The following is a 15,292-nucleotide window of genomic DNA, read 5'->3' as shown; positions in this document are numbered from 1 at the left end:
ACGTCCGAGGCCCTTATATCTCTCTCAGTTCCTTTCCGCCGGTCTCTTTGATGGTCCTTAATGTTAAGCCCCAAGTCTCGGAGGGGCTCCGGCCCAACAGAATCCATGTTGCTTCCAGCCAGTCCTCCATACTTAAAAGCAAAGCCTATGGGGTGCTCCAACTCTTGTTTCAGATTTCTTACAGATCCAAATGTCCCCAAAGCTCCAGCTTTCACCTTCAACCAATTTGTAATCCTCAGGTCTTCAGGTCTCCTCCCGAGGAGATCTTTCCATTTTCCAGATTCCCATTCAGACCAGGCTTTCCACATCCAATTTTTATTATCCTTTTTTGTCATCATGTCAGGCCTCATGTTGTAACTCTCCTTTAACTCCTGCAAATCTCCTGCTCCTCCTTCATTTTCTTCAAAAACAACACATTGCTCCATCGTTTCTACGCTTTCAGTTTCATTTATTTGTTCAGTTAAATAGGCTTCCTGTTTCAAGTCCTTATCAGGCTCCAAGCTGTTGTTTACTGTCCAGTGTAGTAATGATACGTTTGTAGACAAAGCATTGTATTCATCTTTCAAGTTTCCCAAGAGAACGAAAACTCTGTCTAGTTCTGCTTGGAATTTACATACTCCAGTCATTTTTGTAGTGTAATGTCCTTATTCCCCCTCTAGGGGGATTTTAGTTCCTTAATGTTCCTTTCAGCTCAAAACCAAAAGTCCAGTTATTTTGTATCAGCCCTCCTTGTTTTTAACAAAGTTGTACCAAATAAACCAGCAGAAACAGCAGAAACAATGTTTTCTTTTTCCAGCTGACAGCTAGCTGACTAACAGCTCACTTGACAGCTGTCAAAATCTTCCATACACCAGGCTTTCTCATAGGGCGTTCCCGGGTCTGGGGGGGGGTAAAATTTCAGGCCCCAAGTTCTTTTTATCCTCCAGTAAATCTTCTTATAGTGTCAAAACCGTGAAATCAAAATCTTTTCATTAAAAAAAACAAGAAGCAAATTCTTTCGACCTTAGCTGCTCAGTCCTTTGCTTTAAATTGTTTACAAAGAGGGGGGGGTGACTTCCTTTTTAGCCCCTTCCCGCTCGTTCCAAATCCAGAATTAAAATTTTTTATAAAGTCCCAATCTCCGTATTACTCACGGGTTTATATTTTAGAGTCCAGTCGATCTTGGAAGAAGTTGGCGCTCTCTGTCTATGGCTTGCGGCTTCACTCCGTAGGCGAGGGAGTACTCTCAGCACCACGCCTCACCCTGCCTCCGTTCCGAAGCCTTTAAAAAGGCTCCGTCGCAGATTGGGGGGGCGCAAATGGTGCCCGCCGAGTCTCTGTGTTCACAGGCATCCGCGCCTGTGATTTTAAGGGTCCCCGCTTCGCCGCAGCGGCCAGACCCAGACGCTACGGAGCCGATTCCCTCCGGAGCTCGGAGGGAATCCGCCATTAAACAATGGCGCCAACCCGGAAGTCCCCATCCCAAACTCATTTTAAACTCCCACCTGCCACCTCAGGAATTACCTTGTAAATATTCTGGGAAACTGATTTCTATACAGAATAGGCTCTAACAGAAAGAATGCTGTGATAATGGCAGCAATTTAGGTAGAGGATCAGATGTAGAAGCAATGAGATGACACACAAGTAATTTTAAGGCCTATTACCTCATTACAAATGACAGAACCGTATTTAGGCAATTCTGTTCAAAGCAGACAAGCAACATTTAGAAAAGTTAGCACGTCAGGCATCCAGACAGGAGTTGTTTTGTGACAGGCTTTCATGAAAAGTTGCGCGTGAGGCAATACTAGTTGTGATTATGGGTATGGCTCATACATGAATCCAGCCTGATTTCAGGTTTCTGAAGGCTGCTGGGCCTTTAACACACTGGGCAGTGACTTTCTGAAACAATCCTGTGCTTTTCTATGCTATGTATTTTTGTATTTCTATATTGTAAACCACCCTGTGATCCTCGGATGACGGGCAGTATAGAAATTTAATAAATAATAATAATAATTGAGAAATAATGATATAAGCTTACTAAGGTGATGCTTCAACAGACCTGAGAATCTCATGCAAGATTGCTAAGACTCGATATAGAGCCCGAAACTGACAACAATATCTCCAAGATGGCAGTTGAGGGGAAGCTGTCAAAATGGTGCACGGCACTTCTATGGTACTGTGAGGCATGAAATTGAGTAATGCTCTGACCGAGAACAAGTACGTTGCTAAAATGAGGGAAGCTTTTCAGGGTGACTGGATGGCTGAACTCCAGATACTCATCACTCAGTTGGCAGGCATTACAAAAACTGGTAGTGAGGGTATGACCTTAGTGATAGGTAATCAGACTAAGCTTGCGCTATTAAAAACGGTGACCGCTGTTACTGAAGCTTGAGGAATATTCAAACCATGAGCGTAGGAAGATTTTTTGAATGGGACGGGGGGGGGGGGAATACCAGAGGAAAAGTAAGGGCAGACATGGCCATCTTTTTAGAGGTTTAATGGCTTGGATCTGAACATTTCTCTCTCCTTTGACGATTTTGAAAGGGCACATAGAGCCCTGGGCCAGCGATCTCACTCTGATGACCTCCCCTGCAGTACCATCATCCATTTTGAATGTTACTGTTTGAAGGACTCAGTGTTTAGGACACTTCACAACTTCAGGGAGCTCAAATATGAGGAGATAACCGTGGTTGTTTTCCAAGATATCTGATTGGGGTCTTGAAGCAGAGACAAGTGTTTCATCCCTACACAGTGACTTTGAAGGATGTTGGGATCTCTACTGTTGGGTGTTTCCATTTAAACATAGTGTCTAGCACAGGGGCAATTTCTAAACTGCTAGCAATGAGCCGAACAGCTCCTGAAAGAACTAAAAATCTCCTACTTTACCGCAGATTCCTTTGCAAAGGAAGATTCCTTCCAGAACAGCAACAACCACTATTTGCTTGCTTCAGCTGAAAAAATGCCCAGTTACTGAGTGCACAGTTACATTTTATGCTGATGTCCCATGGGGGGAGACAGTATGGGGTCTCAAATGAAGTCTTTGCCTACATCCCATTCTCTGGGTGATCCGAGACAGACCCCCAACAGTCTCTCTCTCTCTCTCTCTCTCTCTCTTCCACACACACACACACACACACACACACACTGTTTGCAAATGGAAGCACCTAGGTACAGTTACATTGATGTTGGCTATTTGTGTCCTGTGTGATCTCAGTTTGAATAGTGGAGCAGGGGCACTTTGTCACATTGCTGGGCTAGGATTGGGCATTGACACGCAGGAGAAGGCTTACAGAGCTCCCTAGAATGGCAGATTTCTTTCAAAATGGCAAACCTTTAACTAAAGAACAACTGTGGAGAGCTAGTCATGATTTAAATATGTCTGGTTTCAATTGTATCTAATTCTACGTTCAGTGAAGGACCCCTCTAGGAGTGCCAAAGCTACTCAACTTCTCAGTCAAATAGAGGTTATACAATTTATATATAAAACATTCAAAAATAATTAAAATCAACAATAAGCTAAACGCCTGTTAAAAACACATGGGTGCTGCCACACTAAAAAATTAATTTGCAGTCTATAGAATAGGTTGGGGGCCCAAGGAGCTTTGCAATCCTTATCCTATGAGAAAGTTGCACTTTCCCTCCCTAGGTCTGCAACTCTTAGGTCCTTTTTTTGGCAATGATTACTCCTAACCCTCCTGAAGTGACTGGTCTTCTGCAAAGGACATTTCCACAGCCCAATCCCAAGCACCTTGACTGAATAAGTTTGAAAGCCTTTAATATTATAAAAGTAAATTTTTCACATTTCAGTCATGTTGTCACTCAAACTATAATCAGGTGTATTTCCATCTAGATTGCCTTGAAAATGAATATTAACATCTATATTTCATGTTAATATTCATTTCCAAGGCAATCTACATGGAAATATGCCTGATTTTGGCTTGAGTGACAACTAGACGAATCTATTAATTCCACTTAGGTTTTTATATATGCATGTGTGGACTGCTCTCACTAGTAGCAATTATTAAAGTTTCTGTTATGAGGAACCAATACGAGGAGTGAGACCTAGACATTTTTGCTGTTATCCTGCAATTTGACTTTTCCTTATGGAGTTTTGAAAAACTGTTTTTTGTATTATTTTTTTTAAAGAGGGAGCTTTGCATAATCCAGATCTAAGCATGCTGTGCTGAAGGAGATGGACAAGATTAGAACCTTCAAGCGCCAGCGATTTTCTAATGCATTTCTTTGGCACATTTATCAGTTTCAGTTGGCATATTATTATTTTCCCCCCTGGCATGGTTCACATAGAAATTGCTAATGTTAAATGTACTAGACCTTAATCTGTGGTTATTTTTTATGAGTTTTTTTAAGACAGCGTTCTATGCTGATTTGAAAAGTTTACATTTTTATCCATTACCGTTGTGTAGTTGGCTTCTATTTTTTTTAACCTATGATGTGCCATGTATTAGTGTTTCATGTGCTGGTAGGAAGAGCCTAATAGTTTCTGTGTTTGTTCTAGAATATCTGAGGACGAGATGAGTGCAGGGATTGAGAACTTTTGCCCCTCATATGTTGTGCAACTACAGCTCCCATGCTGTTGACCATGCTGGCTGAGGCTGATGGGAGTTGGAGTCTAGCAACATCTGGAGGGCCGCAGGTTCCCCACTGCTAGGTAAAGGGACCCCTGACCATTAGGTCCAGTCATGACTGACTCTGGGGTTGTGGCGCTCATCTCGCTCTTTAGGCCGAGGGAGCCAGCGTACAGCTTCCGGGTCATGTGGCCAGCATGACTAAGCCGCTTCTGGCGAACCAGAGCAGCGCACAGAAACACTGTTTACCGTCCCGCCAGAGCGGTACCTATTTATCTACTTGCACTTTGACGTGCTTTTGAACTGCTAGGTTGGCAGGAGCAGGGACCGGGCAACGGGAGCTCACCCCGTCGTGGGGATTCGAACCGCCGACCTTCTGATCGGCAAGTCCTAGACTCTGTGGTTTAACCCACAGCGCCACCCGCATCCCCTCCCCACTGCTACTTGGTCTCAAATTCTCCTCCCTCGTATAATCCTTCTCATCACACATTGCACCAATGTTGTCAGCGATGCACCAAGACATATGTGGAAGCCCTCATATGGAGGACTATGCTGCAGAACAGCAACGAAGTGTGCAGAATGTTCTTCTGCATGCAGAATTAAGCATCTCAAGAGTCTTGGGTCTTTCTTTCCAAGCAAGGTTGCAAAGATTTCACCTCTAGCCTGGTGAACTCACCAAAGCTTACTGTGTCAAGCTGAAGAGGGTTTGCAGGATTTCGAAGCACTGTGCAAAATTGTGAACAGAGACAATAATGGAATGCCTATGAACATTAATTAATTAAAGTTGCAGAGGAACTTTGCTCAATGGGAACTTGCATCTCAGTAAAGGATCTTTGTCATGATACAAAATCCTTTATTGAGCCCACATTTAGCTCTGCTTCCAGCTGATTGCTGAAAGTGATGCTTCCGCAGCACTGAAGAGACCTTGCATTTCACAGTGTAATCTGTATATCACTGAAATTAAGTTAACTTATTTATTTTCAAAACAGCCATTTGTTAAAATATGTGGCTTATCAAAGATGCTGCAGAATCAGATTTAAATCTCCTATTTAGCTTTCCTCGAAAGAGATGTCTTTCAGCTTACACACTGGAAACAGTCTCTCTAAGTTCCTGGAATCAAAATGGGGGAGAGAGGTCCAGTTTTTTATTTTGCTAGGGTGTGATGTGCGTGTAAAATAAGAGCTCCCTTCCCCTTCACAACAGAAAACAAAGGAGGAAGCAGGTGGCAGCAAAACAGCTGGCAGCTGGTGCTCTAATGCGATACATGAGTTTCTAATGCCATTACCATTTACATTCCTAATGGCATAGCAGATCGAGTGTTAAATGTGACATTTAATTGCAACGCTGATATCATTTGCTGTCAGGTTAGTTTTAGCAAATAGCAGGGCAGACAGCACTGGATGGTGCAGGCCCCTTCTCACATTACGTTTACAATTCAGAAGATGTTTCAGTGCAGGTATCCCACACACTGCTCAGGTAATGTGAGAAGCCCCAGGTCGTGCAGAAAGTTTTCAGGCTGCAGCTGTTCCCTACAGAGAGAGGTGATTCTGTCAATTTTACTTTCCTTTCCCTTTTCCAATGTTAAGTTCAGATCTCCACATTCGCATATCAATTTCAGATTTTTTTTTAATGTCCCCAAGAAAATTCATCAGTTTAGTGTGAATTTCTCCTAAAAGGCATGTTTTTATACAGCCATTTCTCTAAATATAAGACATTTCTGCATGCTATTTCCACCGATATATGCATTTTCGTGCACATCCCTTGACACACTGCATTAATTGCAAAATTCTGAGAACTGCGAATTTTGAATGGTGGTTCTATTGTGGTTCTCGGAGTGTTTTGGAAAATGCAATTCAGGTAGGTTCACCTGTTGAATGTGAGCAGAATTGATTTTCTCCCGGTCTCTAGTTCCCTATGCTGCCACCACTGCCACTCTCAGGATTTATTTATTTGATTTAAAATTTTGATGGAGAATTTACAAGGCAATTTGCGCAGCAAAGGGTCATCAATAAAACACCAGGAATCCAGTAGAAATTGGTTGCTAGGCTAGACAAACCTGATCTCTGCCTCAGCAAGACAATTCCTAAATATGTATGTACATCTAAAGCTGCCTTAACATAATAAGAAATTGAAGGAGGAATGGCTTATGGACTATGTGGAAATGGCAAAGCTGACAGAAATAATAAGAGATCAAAATAATGAACTTTTTTTGGACTATATGAAAAAGCCCTACAGTCAAATGAAATCGTGGGCAGGATTCGAGACAGGAGTAGTGGTAGAAAAATGACAAGTATTAGATGGATTTCTGTAATAGATAATAGTTTAATATATAATGCAGTAGAAAACAGTATGGGCAAAAACACTGTGGGTGGAAAGTCAATATATGAAATAATGTAACTATTCAATTTGAAGTCAATTCGTAAAAATAAAATAAAATAAATTGCATTATAAAAAAGCACACACATAAGAAATTGGTGCCTTCCAGTAAAAGATGTGACACTTATCATAGAAGGCTGACTTCCAAAACACATATTAGTGAGAAGCAATCCAGATTAACAGGACCAGGTAAATACTTCCCTTTCTATTCTTTGTTTCGTTGTGCATACTTGGAGGAATTTAGGTGGCCAGCTCTACAGATACCAAAAGGAATCGATGCTGGCTAAGCCAATTTGTTATATCGTGATGAATAACCTAGTAGGTGACTTTAAGTCTTCCTGCGAATAATTGGCCTTTGCTCACTCCGCTCCCTAATCCTGCCAAATGCCCTTTTGACTACTCTTTCCGCCTTATTTATAATGCATGTGTTATTCCCCACACAAGAAATCAATGCAATCTCAAGGTAGCACTGAGTGGTGCAGCGGAAGCGGCAGGGATCTCATGCACTGTCTACTGTTCCTGGTGTAGATCATCCACCAAGGCCATTTCAGTCTGTTTGCGGGACTGAAAACCAGTATAATTCAGAAATCCCTGGAGTTGAGTCTTCATCTCTTGCTTGAATGCCTTCTCCCAAAGTGATACATTGAAGACTGGCCCTGCATCAGCCATGGCAGCAGTTCTAGCAGTAGAAGAACAAATGGCATGAAAACGGTCAATTCTGGAGTCAGTTTGGGTGTAGCATGGATTTTGTAAAAAGAGCATCTACTTTCTCTCCTCCACACCCTTCCCTCTGGTTGCCAGGAGCTGCAGAGCAGATGTCATTAGATGTGTCATGCTGGCTGAATTTACAGGTTTCTACTTGGTGTGCTAGCAGAGATCCTGCTGAAGCAGAAAGGATCAGGGAACTGAGGTTACTGGGAAGAGGCGCTAAGAGCAAAATCTATGTGCTGTGCAGCCAACCTGAGAATGAGTGAGTGATGGTGACACAGAACAAGATGAAGATATATATATATATATATATATATATATATATATATATATATATGCTCGCTACTGAAATACAAGAAAAAGAAGGTGAGAGATTTCTGAAGATCAGGAATTAGAAAATTAGAATAGGCCTGGCAAGTGCAACATAGCATCCATTTTGAAACCCATTTCAGGGATGTAATCATTGCAAAACAGACTGCTGCTAGATAAAAGGTTCCAGAGTATGGTTCCATCTTTGGAAGGTTCCACACGAAGTAGAGCTGAGAAGGGCTAGACCAGGGATAGAGAACCTGCAGCCCTCCACATGTTGTTGGTCTCCAGTACCTATCACCTCTGACCACTGACCATGCCAGCTGTGGCTGTTGGGAGTTGCAGTCCGCAATATCTGGAAGGCCACATTCCCTATCCCTGGTTTAGAACTTGAATTTATTTTCAGTGCCAGGAGCGGACCCTATAATAGATGAAACCAAGAAGAGAAGGGTGCCTCTGGTCACTGTGATAATTCTGTGTACTTGAATTGTCACAGATGGTGCTTTTTCCATTTCATTGCCATTAACCCCAATGATTACACCAGCAGCCTTTATTATTGCAAGTTTATAGATCTGATAAATGAGACTAACACTTCATGAACGGAACAAAGTAGACTCTGGTACATGAAAGCTTATGCCAAAATAAATTTGGTAGTCTTTGAGAGAACACTGTGTGCTTTAAATGTACGGCACAGATGTAACTCTAGTGAATTTTCCTCCCATTGTAACTAATGAGAGGGTGGTGGCAATATCACCCCACCAACACGGCTCTTAAAACTGTGGTTGTGTTCACAGTTGTTATTGCAGAAGATCCAACTTATTTTGTGTGTCCTATATCAGACACCTGATCCCAAGGAGCTATCTGCTCCAGTGATATCTCTGAAGGGTCTTACTGGATCTCCTGCAGAGGATGGTTTACTGCTTACTGTGGCATATAAGGCAGGAACTGGTTTGGGGACTCAGTAAAGATAAATAGATTTATAGCGGGTGGATGTGCTATTTCTTAACCAAAAAACAGGCTATGTTTGCTTTTACTACAACTACTACAAATAGTCCAAATTTGCTTAAGAAACTATTTACTGTCCATCTTTACCCCCTTTTCTCTGGGTCCTGAGAGCAAAACCACACGTAGTGTATAACTGTAGCCCGATAACCAATTTATTACAAGTTTTTTTTAAATCACCCAGCTTTCGAAATATACAGAGGTACCTCGGGTTACAGATGCTTCAGGTTACAGACGCTTCAGGTTACAGACTCCGCTAACCCAGAAATAGTACCTCGGGTTAAGAACTTTGCTTCAGGATGAGAACAGAAATCGTGTGGTGGCACAGTGGCAGCAAGGAGGTCCCATTAGCTAAAGTGGTACCTCAGGTTAAGAACAGTTTCAGGTTAAGAACGGACCTCCAGAACAAATTGAGTTCTTAACCCAAGGTACCACTGTAAATGCTTCCAGGCAGGGCAACTAGGTCAGGCACTGGCTGACTCAGAAAGACCTCTTATTGGTCTGATCCAACTGTGCCACCTTACTGTCCTCTCAGGGCCAGACTAATACATTCTGGCACTTGAGGTGAACTACAGAATCATGCCCCATTCCCTGCCACCACTTAGAAATATAAGAATAGTAAGTTGGATCAGGCCAATGGCCTATCTAGTCCAGCATTTGCTTCTCACAGTGGCCAACCAGATACCTGTGGGAAACAAGGGAGCAGAACATGAGCTTTCCAGCAACTGGTATTTGGAAACATGGCTGCCTCCAGCTGTTGGAAGAAATTTAGTGAGATGGAGGTGATGGTGTGGAAGCAATTCTACATGCTATTAGCCTTCCAATTCTTATACCAAGAAGCTCTTATACCAAGAATCCCAGCTTTCCCATAAAGCTCGCATGGCCAGCTTGAGCAAATTACAACTGCTCATCCTAACCTACCCTACTGAACTGAGTGGGACTTACTTCTGAGTAGACATGTAGACAGTATAAGGCACAATTTACAATAAAGGAATAAACACTCCACATGTTCCCTACAAAACCACCAGCTGCTGAACCATTGCAATTAAATAATTTAAAGTGGATTGGTTATTTTTCCCTTCAAAATTAAAGGGAAGAGTAAATACAAAGTGCTTCGTACGTCAGATTCACAATTTCCCTTCATTTGGTGCAAGTATTTTGTTTTCAGTATAAACAGGACTCCATTTTTGTAGCTGATTGTATGCAGCAATGCCCTCTTTGTGTACTCACATTGTGTAAACATTTCTGTTGTTTGTTAGATCCCAGCTTTAGGCACGTGCATGCATGCAAACACACACACACACACCCCCCCTACACATACAAACACGACACACCTAAGCATCAGGGAGAAAGTGGGGAGCATCTCCTGACATTGCGCAGGCCAGTGTGGCCTACTGAAAGACTGCACTAGCCTGCGTGGTGTTGGGAGATGCGTGTGACATCACAAAACCTGCAGTATCTCCTGACATTGAGGGGGCCAGGCACCCTTCAAGCAAAGAAACCTCAGCCCCCTAGAGTCAGTGAGCCTGCTGTGCGGCCACATTGCAGGCAGCAGATTCCAAAGGCACCCTGGCCAGCAACAGTCTTTGTGGTCGTACAGCAGCTTAGTCAGTCAGGGCCATGGCAGTGGTGATGGTACAGCAGATGGGGTGTGGGGTGGGGTGGCACATGATTCACATGATTCACCCTAACCCTAACCCTCACCATCTTCCATCTAATAATTGTAGGTCAGTATGGTTCACGAGGGGACGCGGGTGGAGCTGTGGGTCAAACCACAGAGCCTAGGACTTGCCGATCAGAAGGTCGGCGGTTCGAATCCCCGTGACGGGGTGAGCTCCTGTTGCTTGGTCCCTGCTCCTGCCAACCTAGCAGTTCGAAAGCACGTCAAAGTGCAAGTAGATAAATAGGTACCGCTCTGGCGGGAAGGTAAACGGCGTTTCCGTGCGCTGCTCTGGTTCGCCAGAAGCGGCTTAGTCATGCTGGCCACATGACCCGGAAGCTGTACGCCAGCTCCCCTTAACGCCGTAGTTGCTATTGACACAATGTCACCAAGAGGTCATTTTCTTCTGGTTTACTTTGCCTCAGACCAGTTCCAGCCAAAAAAACCCTTGCAGCTCCGAGAGGTTTAGCAGAATCAAACTGCTTCCTTAATGCCGTAGTCACTACTGACACGTAATGCACATTCAATGCAAATAAACCTACTGGTGGTCTTTTACCTTTTACAAGTTTGGAAAATATTTCCTTGTCTCAGGATATGACCTGGCTCAGACCTCTGGGCTATAAATTCCCAAGGCTGCTTTCCTTCAACTAGCTTCAGAGCAGAGATACCATGGATCTCACTGCCTCTCCTGCGTTCTTCTTGATCCTCTGCTGCTGCCTTGGGCTTGTGGAAGCCCGAGACTTTAATTCCGTCCTTTCTGTGACAAATGGAGGATCTTGGGGTACCTGGGGGGTAATCCAGTTTTGCCCTCAGGGATATGCTTTTGGTTTCTCACTGAAGGTAAGGTTTCCTCCAGGGTTGCTGTCACCATTGGCTCACTTTGAAGTTCCTCCCTCCCTTTCTTTCTGAACACCTTCTGAAGATGGGGAAACAATAGGGAACTGATGGACTCTTAAGTCTATTAGTCCAGAGGACTAATATGGGCAATAAGGGCTTCTTATTGCCCTAATATGGGCAATAAGAGGTTGAGTAGCCAGATGGTAATTTGGGCCACCAAGTGAAATATATTAGCATCTTATGCAGCAGTGCTATTTTTCTAGAAAAAGAGGTGTCTTGTTCTCTTAGAATGGCAATAGTGCCCACTTGAGAGCTGCTGGAACTGAGTTCTGGCGAGTTCTGGCTGAAAAAAAAAAGCCCTGGTATGCGGGCAGATTATTTGGTGGTGGGGCAGTGCATCCTGTTTCACTGCTTGAGGCAAAAGGGGAAGATCCACTTCGTCCAACTGCTGCTGTCACTACCACCATGACCTAACTACTCCAGCCGACACCGCCTGCTCTGCTTCCACTGTGCTCCCAGCCATTGGGTTATGGGGGCAAGATTATGCCAATTTGGGGTGATATCTTGCCCCAAATGTATGTGGTCTTGCTCAAAATCAGTGCCAATGGTGCTTCTCTGCCAATAGTGGAGACAGCAAGGGACGCGGGGCACCCTTGGCCATGCTACATGGGGGGTTTCTGGCACCTGAAGCAGCAGCCTCACCCTGCCTTATGACTGGGTCGGCTCTGTTTGGTGCGACTGCTTACATGTAGGATGTTTTCCAACATATCTCCAGATATGTTGGACTCCATCTCCCATCAACCCCAGTCAGCATGACAAATGGTCTGGGATGATGGGTGTTATCATCCAAAACATCTGAGAGGGATCAAAGTTGGGAAGCCTGCAGTATTGGAAGTGATTGCCAGTCTTTAAAAAAAAACATCACTCAAGGTTGATAATTACGGCTGAATGCAGTGTGTTTCATCACCCACCCACAAAGAATTGGATTGTGCAATTCAAAAATAAGCAACAAGAAATACATATACTCACACGCATACAAAACAATTGCTTTGCAGCAATGTCATGTTTTGGTTTGCATGGTGTGTTTATCTTTTAGATCTATTAGCATGATTCTTGTTCAAGGTGAAGGATATCCCGATTGAATTCCCTGGCAAGCAGTGAAAAAGTTGTAAAGAAGAGCACAGGACCTTTAACTAATTTTGGCTGTGGGGGAAAGGCAGTTCTTGGAATGAGCTAATTTGGTTTAACCAAGCTGATTGAGTTAATGCAAAAATCTGCACATGAAAGTGATCCCCATAATTGCCAGGAGAACGAAACATGAATTAAACTATTTACATTCCAGTGTTGTTTTTTTTAAATGTCTTCATAGTTTACTGAAGTATGTTTTATACTTTAGGACAGCAGCTTGCAACATTCTGAATGCTTTTTTTTTTTTTTTTTTGCTGATGGTCATTTCAAGGAGCTTTAATTGAGTTTCACATGGGCTGTATGGCTGGTGTGATAGCTCAGTTGGTTGGGCATGAGACTCTTAATCTCAGGGTCGTGGGTTCAAGCCCCATGTTGGGCAAATAATTCCTGCATCGCAGGGGGTTGGACTAGATGACTCTTGTGTCTTAAGAGACTTAAGAGAATGGATAATTCTAGCTGAAAACTGTTGCATCCATGTCACGTTAATTGAACTTAGATCTCATTGAATTCATGATTTACTTTTGACGTTGATTTTTGCAGTCCTTGGTTTATCTTCAGATTTATCTCAGTCTCTTTGTCTCTTCTCCCACCAGGTAGAGCCACCACAAGGTGGTGGTTTCAAAGAGGATGATACAGCCCTAAATGGAATTCGCCTGCACTGCACTGACAGTTCAGTAATTGAGTCTGCAACTGGACCGTGAGCATCTCTCTGGATTTCATTTCTTTTTGGTTGCAATTTTTGGGAAGGTGTTGGTGGGAGGGGCTGAACTGAAATTTGTTATGCTAGGTTAGACCAGCACAAAGAAACCATAGGGTTCACCTTGCTTTTTCTGACCTCTCAAAGGGCACCAACTCTAGCCTTTTGCTGGCTTCCAACTCAACTTTGCAGGACCCCAAAATTGATAGCAGGCCTGGTTTTAGAGGTTGGCACTGTTAGCCACTTGCCAATCCCTGTATCCCATAGGTGACTCAGTACGGACACCTTGAGCTTCCTTTCTTAGCTGCAACTCTTGCTATCTTTACACGTTCACTGAATCTCTTTGAGCAAGGGGCAGGAGGAAGGACAGGGAGCAGCAGCCTCTGGTTATCTTGCCCTCTCCCTCTTGATCTGCCATAGATCTTGGACTCAGAGAAGCACCTAAGTGAGAGGGCAGTGATGAGACTTAAGGAGGCAAACGTTTACCCAAGACTAAACTTGGATCTGTCTCTGCCTCATGGAAGCCAAGAAACAAATAGAAATAAATGGAAACTCCAAGTCTGTTAAAGGGAACAAGGATTTTATTCAGAAAACACCTTATTCCAGTCAGGAGGGATCAGATATTTGTTTATTTAATATTTACAATCCCCAACATTTCAAAAAGTTCTATGCAGTATACAGTCTAAAACGCCAAACAGTATATCCTTAAAACATAAAACAATACCTAAAACCAATAAAACGAGAAGGTACTATGCCTCAGAAGAGTTCTCTAGCTCAAAATAAGTTGAGCCCCAATAAATGGATAATTGTGTGCTTTTTGAGACTCTCTCCTCTTTTCTAGTAAACAAATAATTGTTCTGGACCATTTCAGTCCCAGAAGATCTTAGGCTTTGAGCAATATTTATGGGAAATGATACATTAAAGTGATAATTAACTGTTTCACAGGCTCAGACAGCTACAATACCTGCTTCTGGGTTCCTGGAGAACTGCTTCTGCCCTCACCGGGAGCAGTGAGTGTTGGGGCAGAAAGGAGGGGCAGAGGCAATTGCTTTGTGAACCTTTGGATGCAACAATGCAGAGCCCTTGAGACATTGGGAGCACCCTCTTGGAATATTCACATGGAGCTGATCCATTTAGGTGTAAGCAGAAGGCTCCCCATGTTTTAATAATTAACACCAGTGTCTTCTTTGGCAGGTGGGGAACCTGGACAGGGATTCAGTATTGCCCTCAAAGCAATCTGATCTCTTACTCTCTGAGAGTGGAAGGAAACCAGGGCAATGGTGATGATACGGCCGCCAACAACATCCAGTTCACCTGTCAAGATGGAACTGGGCTGATGGGCCAGGGACTTACCTGGGGAAATTTTGGCGCATGGAGCAATCGCTGCTCCTCTGGTTATATCTGTGGGATCCAGACAAAGGTGGAGTCTCCCCAAGGCGATGGCGATGACACAGCACTTAATGATGTGAAGTTCTTCTGCTGTGATTGAACCCAATGTACCTCCGCCCCTTACGGCATATCTCTGCTACTTTTCGGTAGTCATGGAGGTTAACAACAATTAAATATTGTCTTCAGAATTGTGTGTGATTCTTTTGAACAGAATTCTACACCTATCACTTCTGGGTGAGAAGCAATGAAAAATACTAAAGAAGGGGCACAACTATGCAGGTGTTGATTAACAAACAAAGACACAGTGTGCTGAATCACAGTCTGAATCCTTTCTGTTGGCCCCGAAACTTGACTCAAAAAGAGGCCACAGACATAACTGGTTATCCTCCAAATCAAGAGCCAAAACCTGGGTAAATAAAAATGCTTTTGTCTAGCACCAAGAGGGCTTCCTTAGCCGCACATTGACATTTTGGGGTTTCTTTTTTTTGGCCTAGAACGGAACTTGTTTTTTTGTGGGAGGGGAAAGCAGTGTCAGGGCTCTGCCAAGGCTTCGGGAAAGCT

General features: G+C 43.4%; 1 protein-coding gene across 1 annotated transcript; it reads left to right on the top strand.

Annotated features, from left to right (window-relative positions):
• Positions 1–11,253: 11,253 nt before the first annotated feature.
• LOC128412351 (vitelline membrane outer layer protein 1-like) lies at positions 11,254–14,919 on the top strand. The gene is made up of 3 exons (XM_053385259.1): positions 11,254–11,460; positions 13,239–13,342; positions 14,537–14,919. The coding sequence occupies exons 1-3, from the start codon at positions 11,290–11,292 to the stop codon at positions 14,829–14,831; spliced, it is 570 nt and encodes a 189-aa protein (XP_053241234.1). The 5' UTR covers positions 11,254–11,289; the 3' UTR covers positions 14,832–14,919.
• Positions 14,920–15,292: the final 373 nt, after the last annotated feature.

Source organism: Podarcis raffonei, chromosome 4 (genome assembly GCF_027172205.1).
Source record: "Podarcis raffonei isolate rPodRaf1 chromosome 4, rPodRaf1.pri, whole genome shotgun sequence".
Classification (NCBI taxonomy): Eukaryota; Metazoa; Chordata; class Lepidosauria; order Squamata; family Lacertidae; genus Podarcis; species Podarcis raffonei.
Note: the sequence above shows the minus strand (reverse complement) of the source record. Positions and strands in the feature narration are given on the sequence as shown.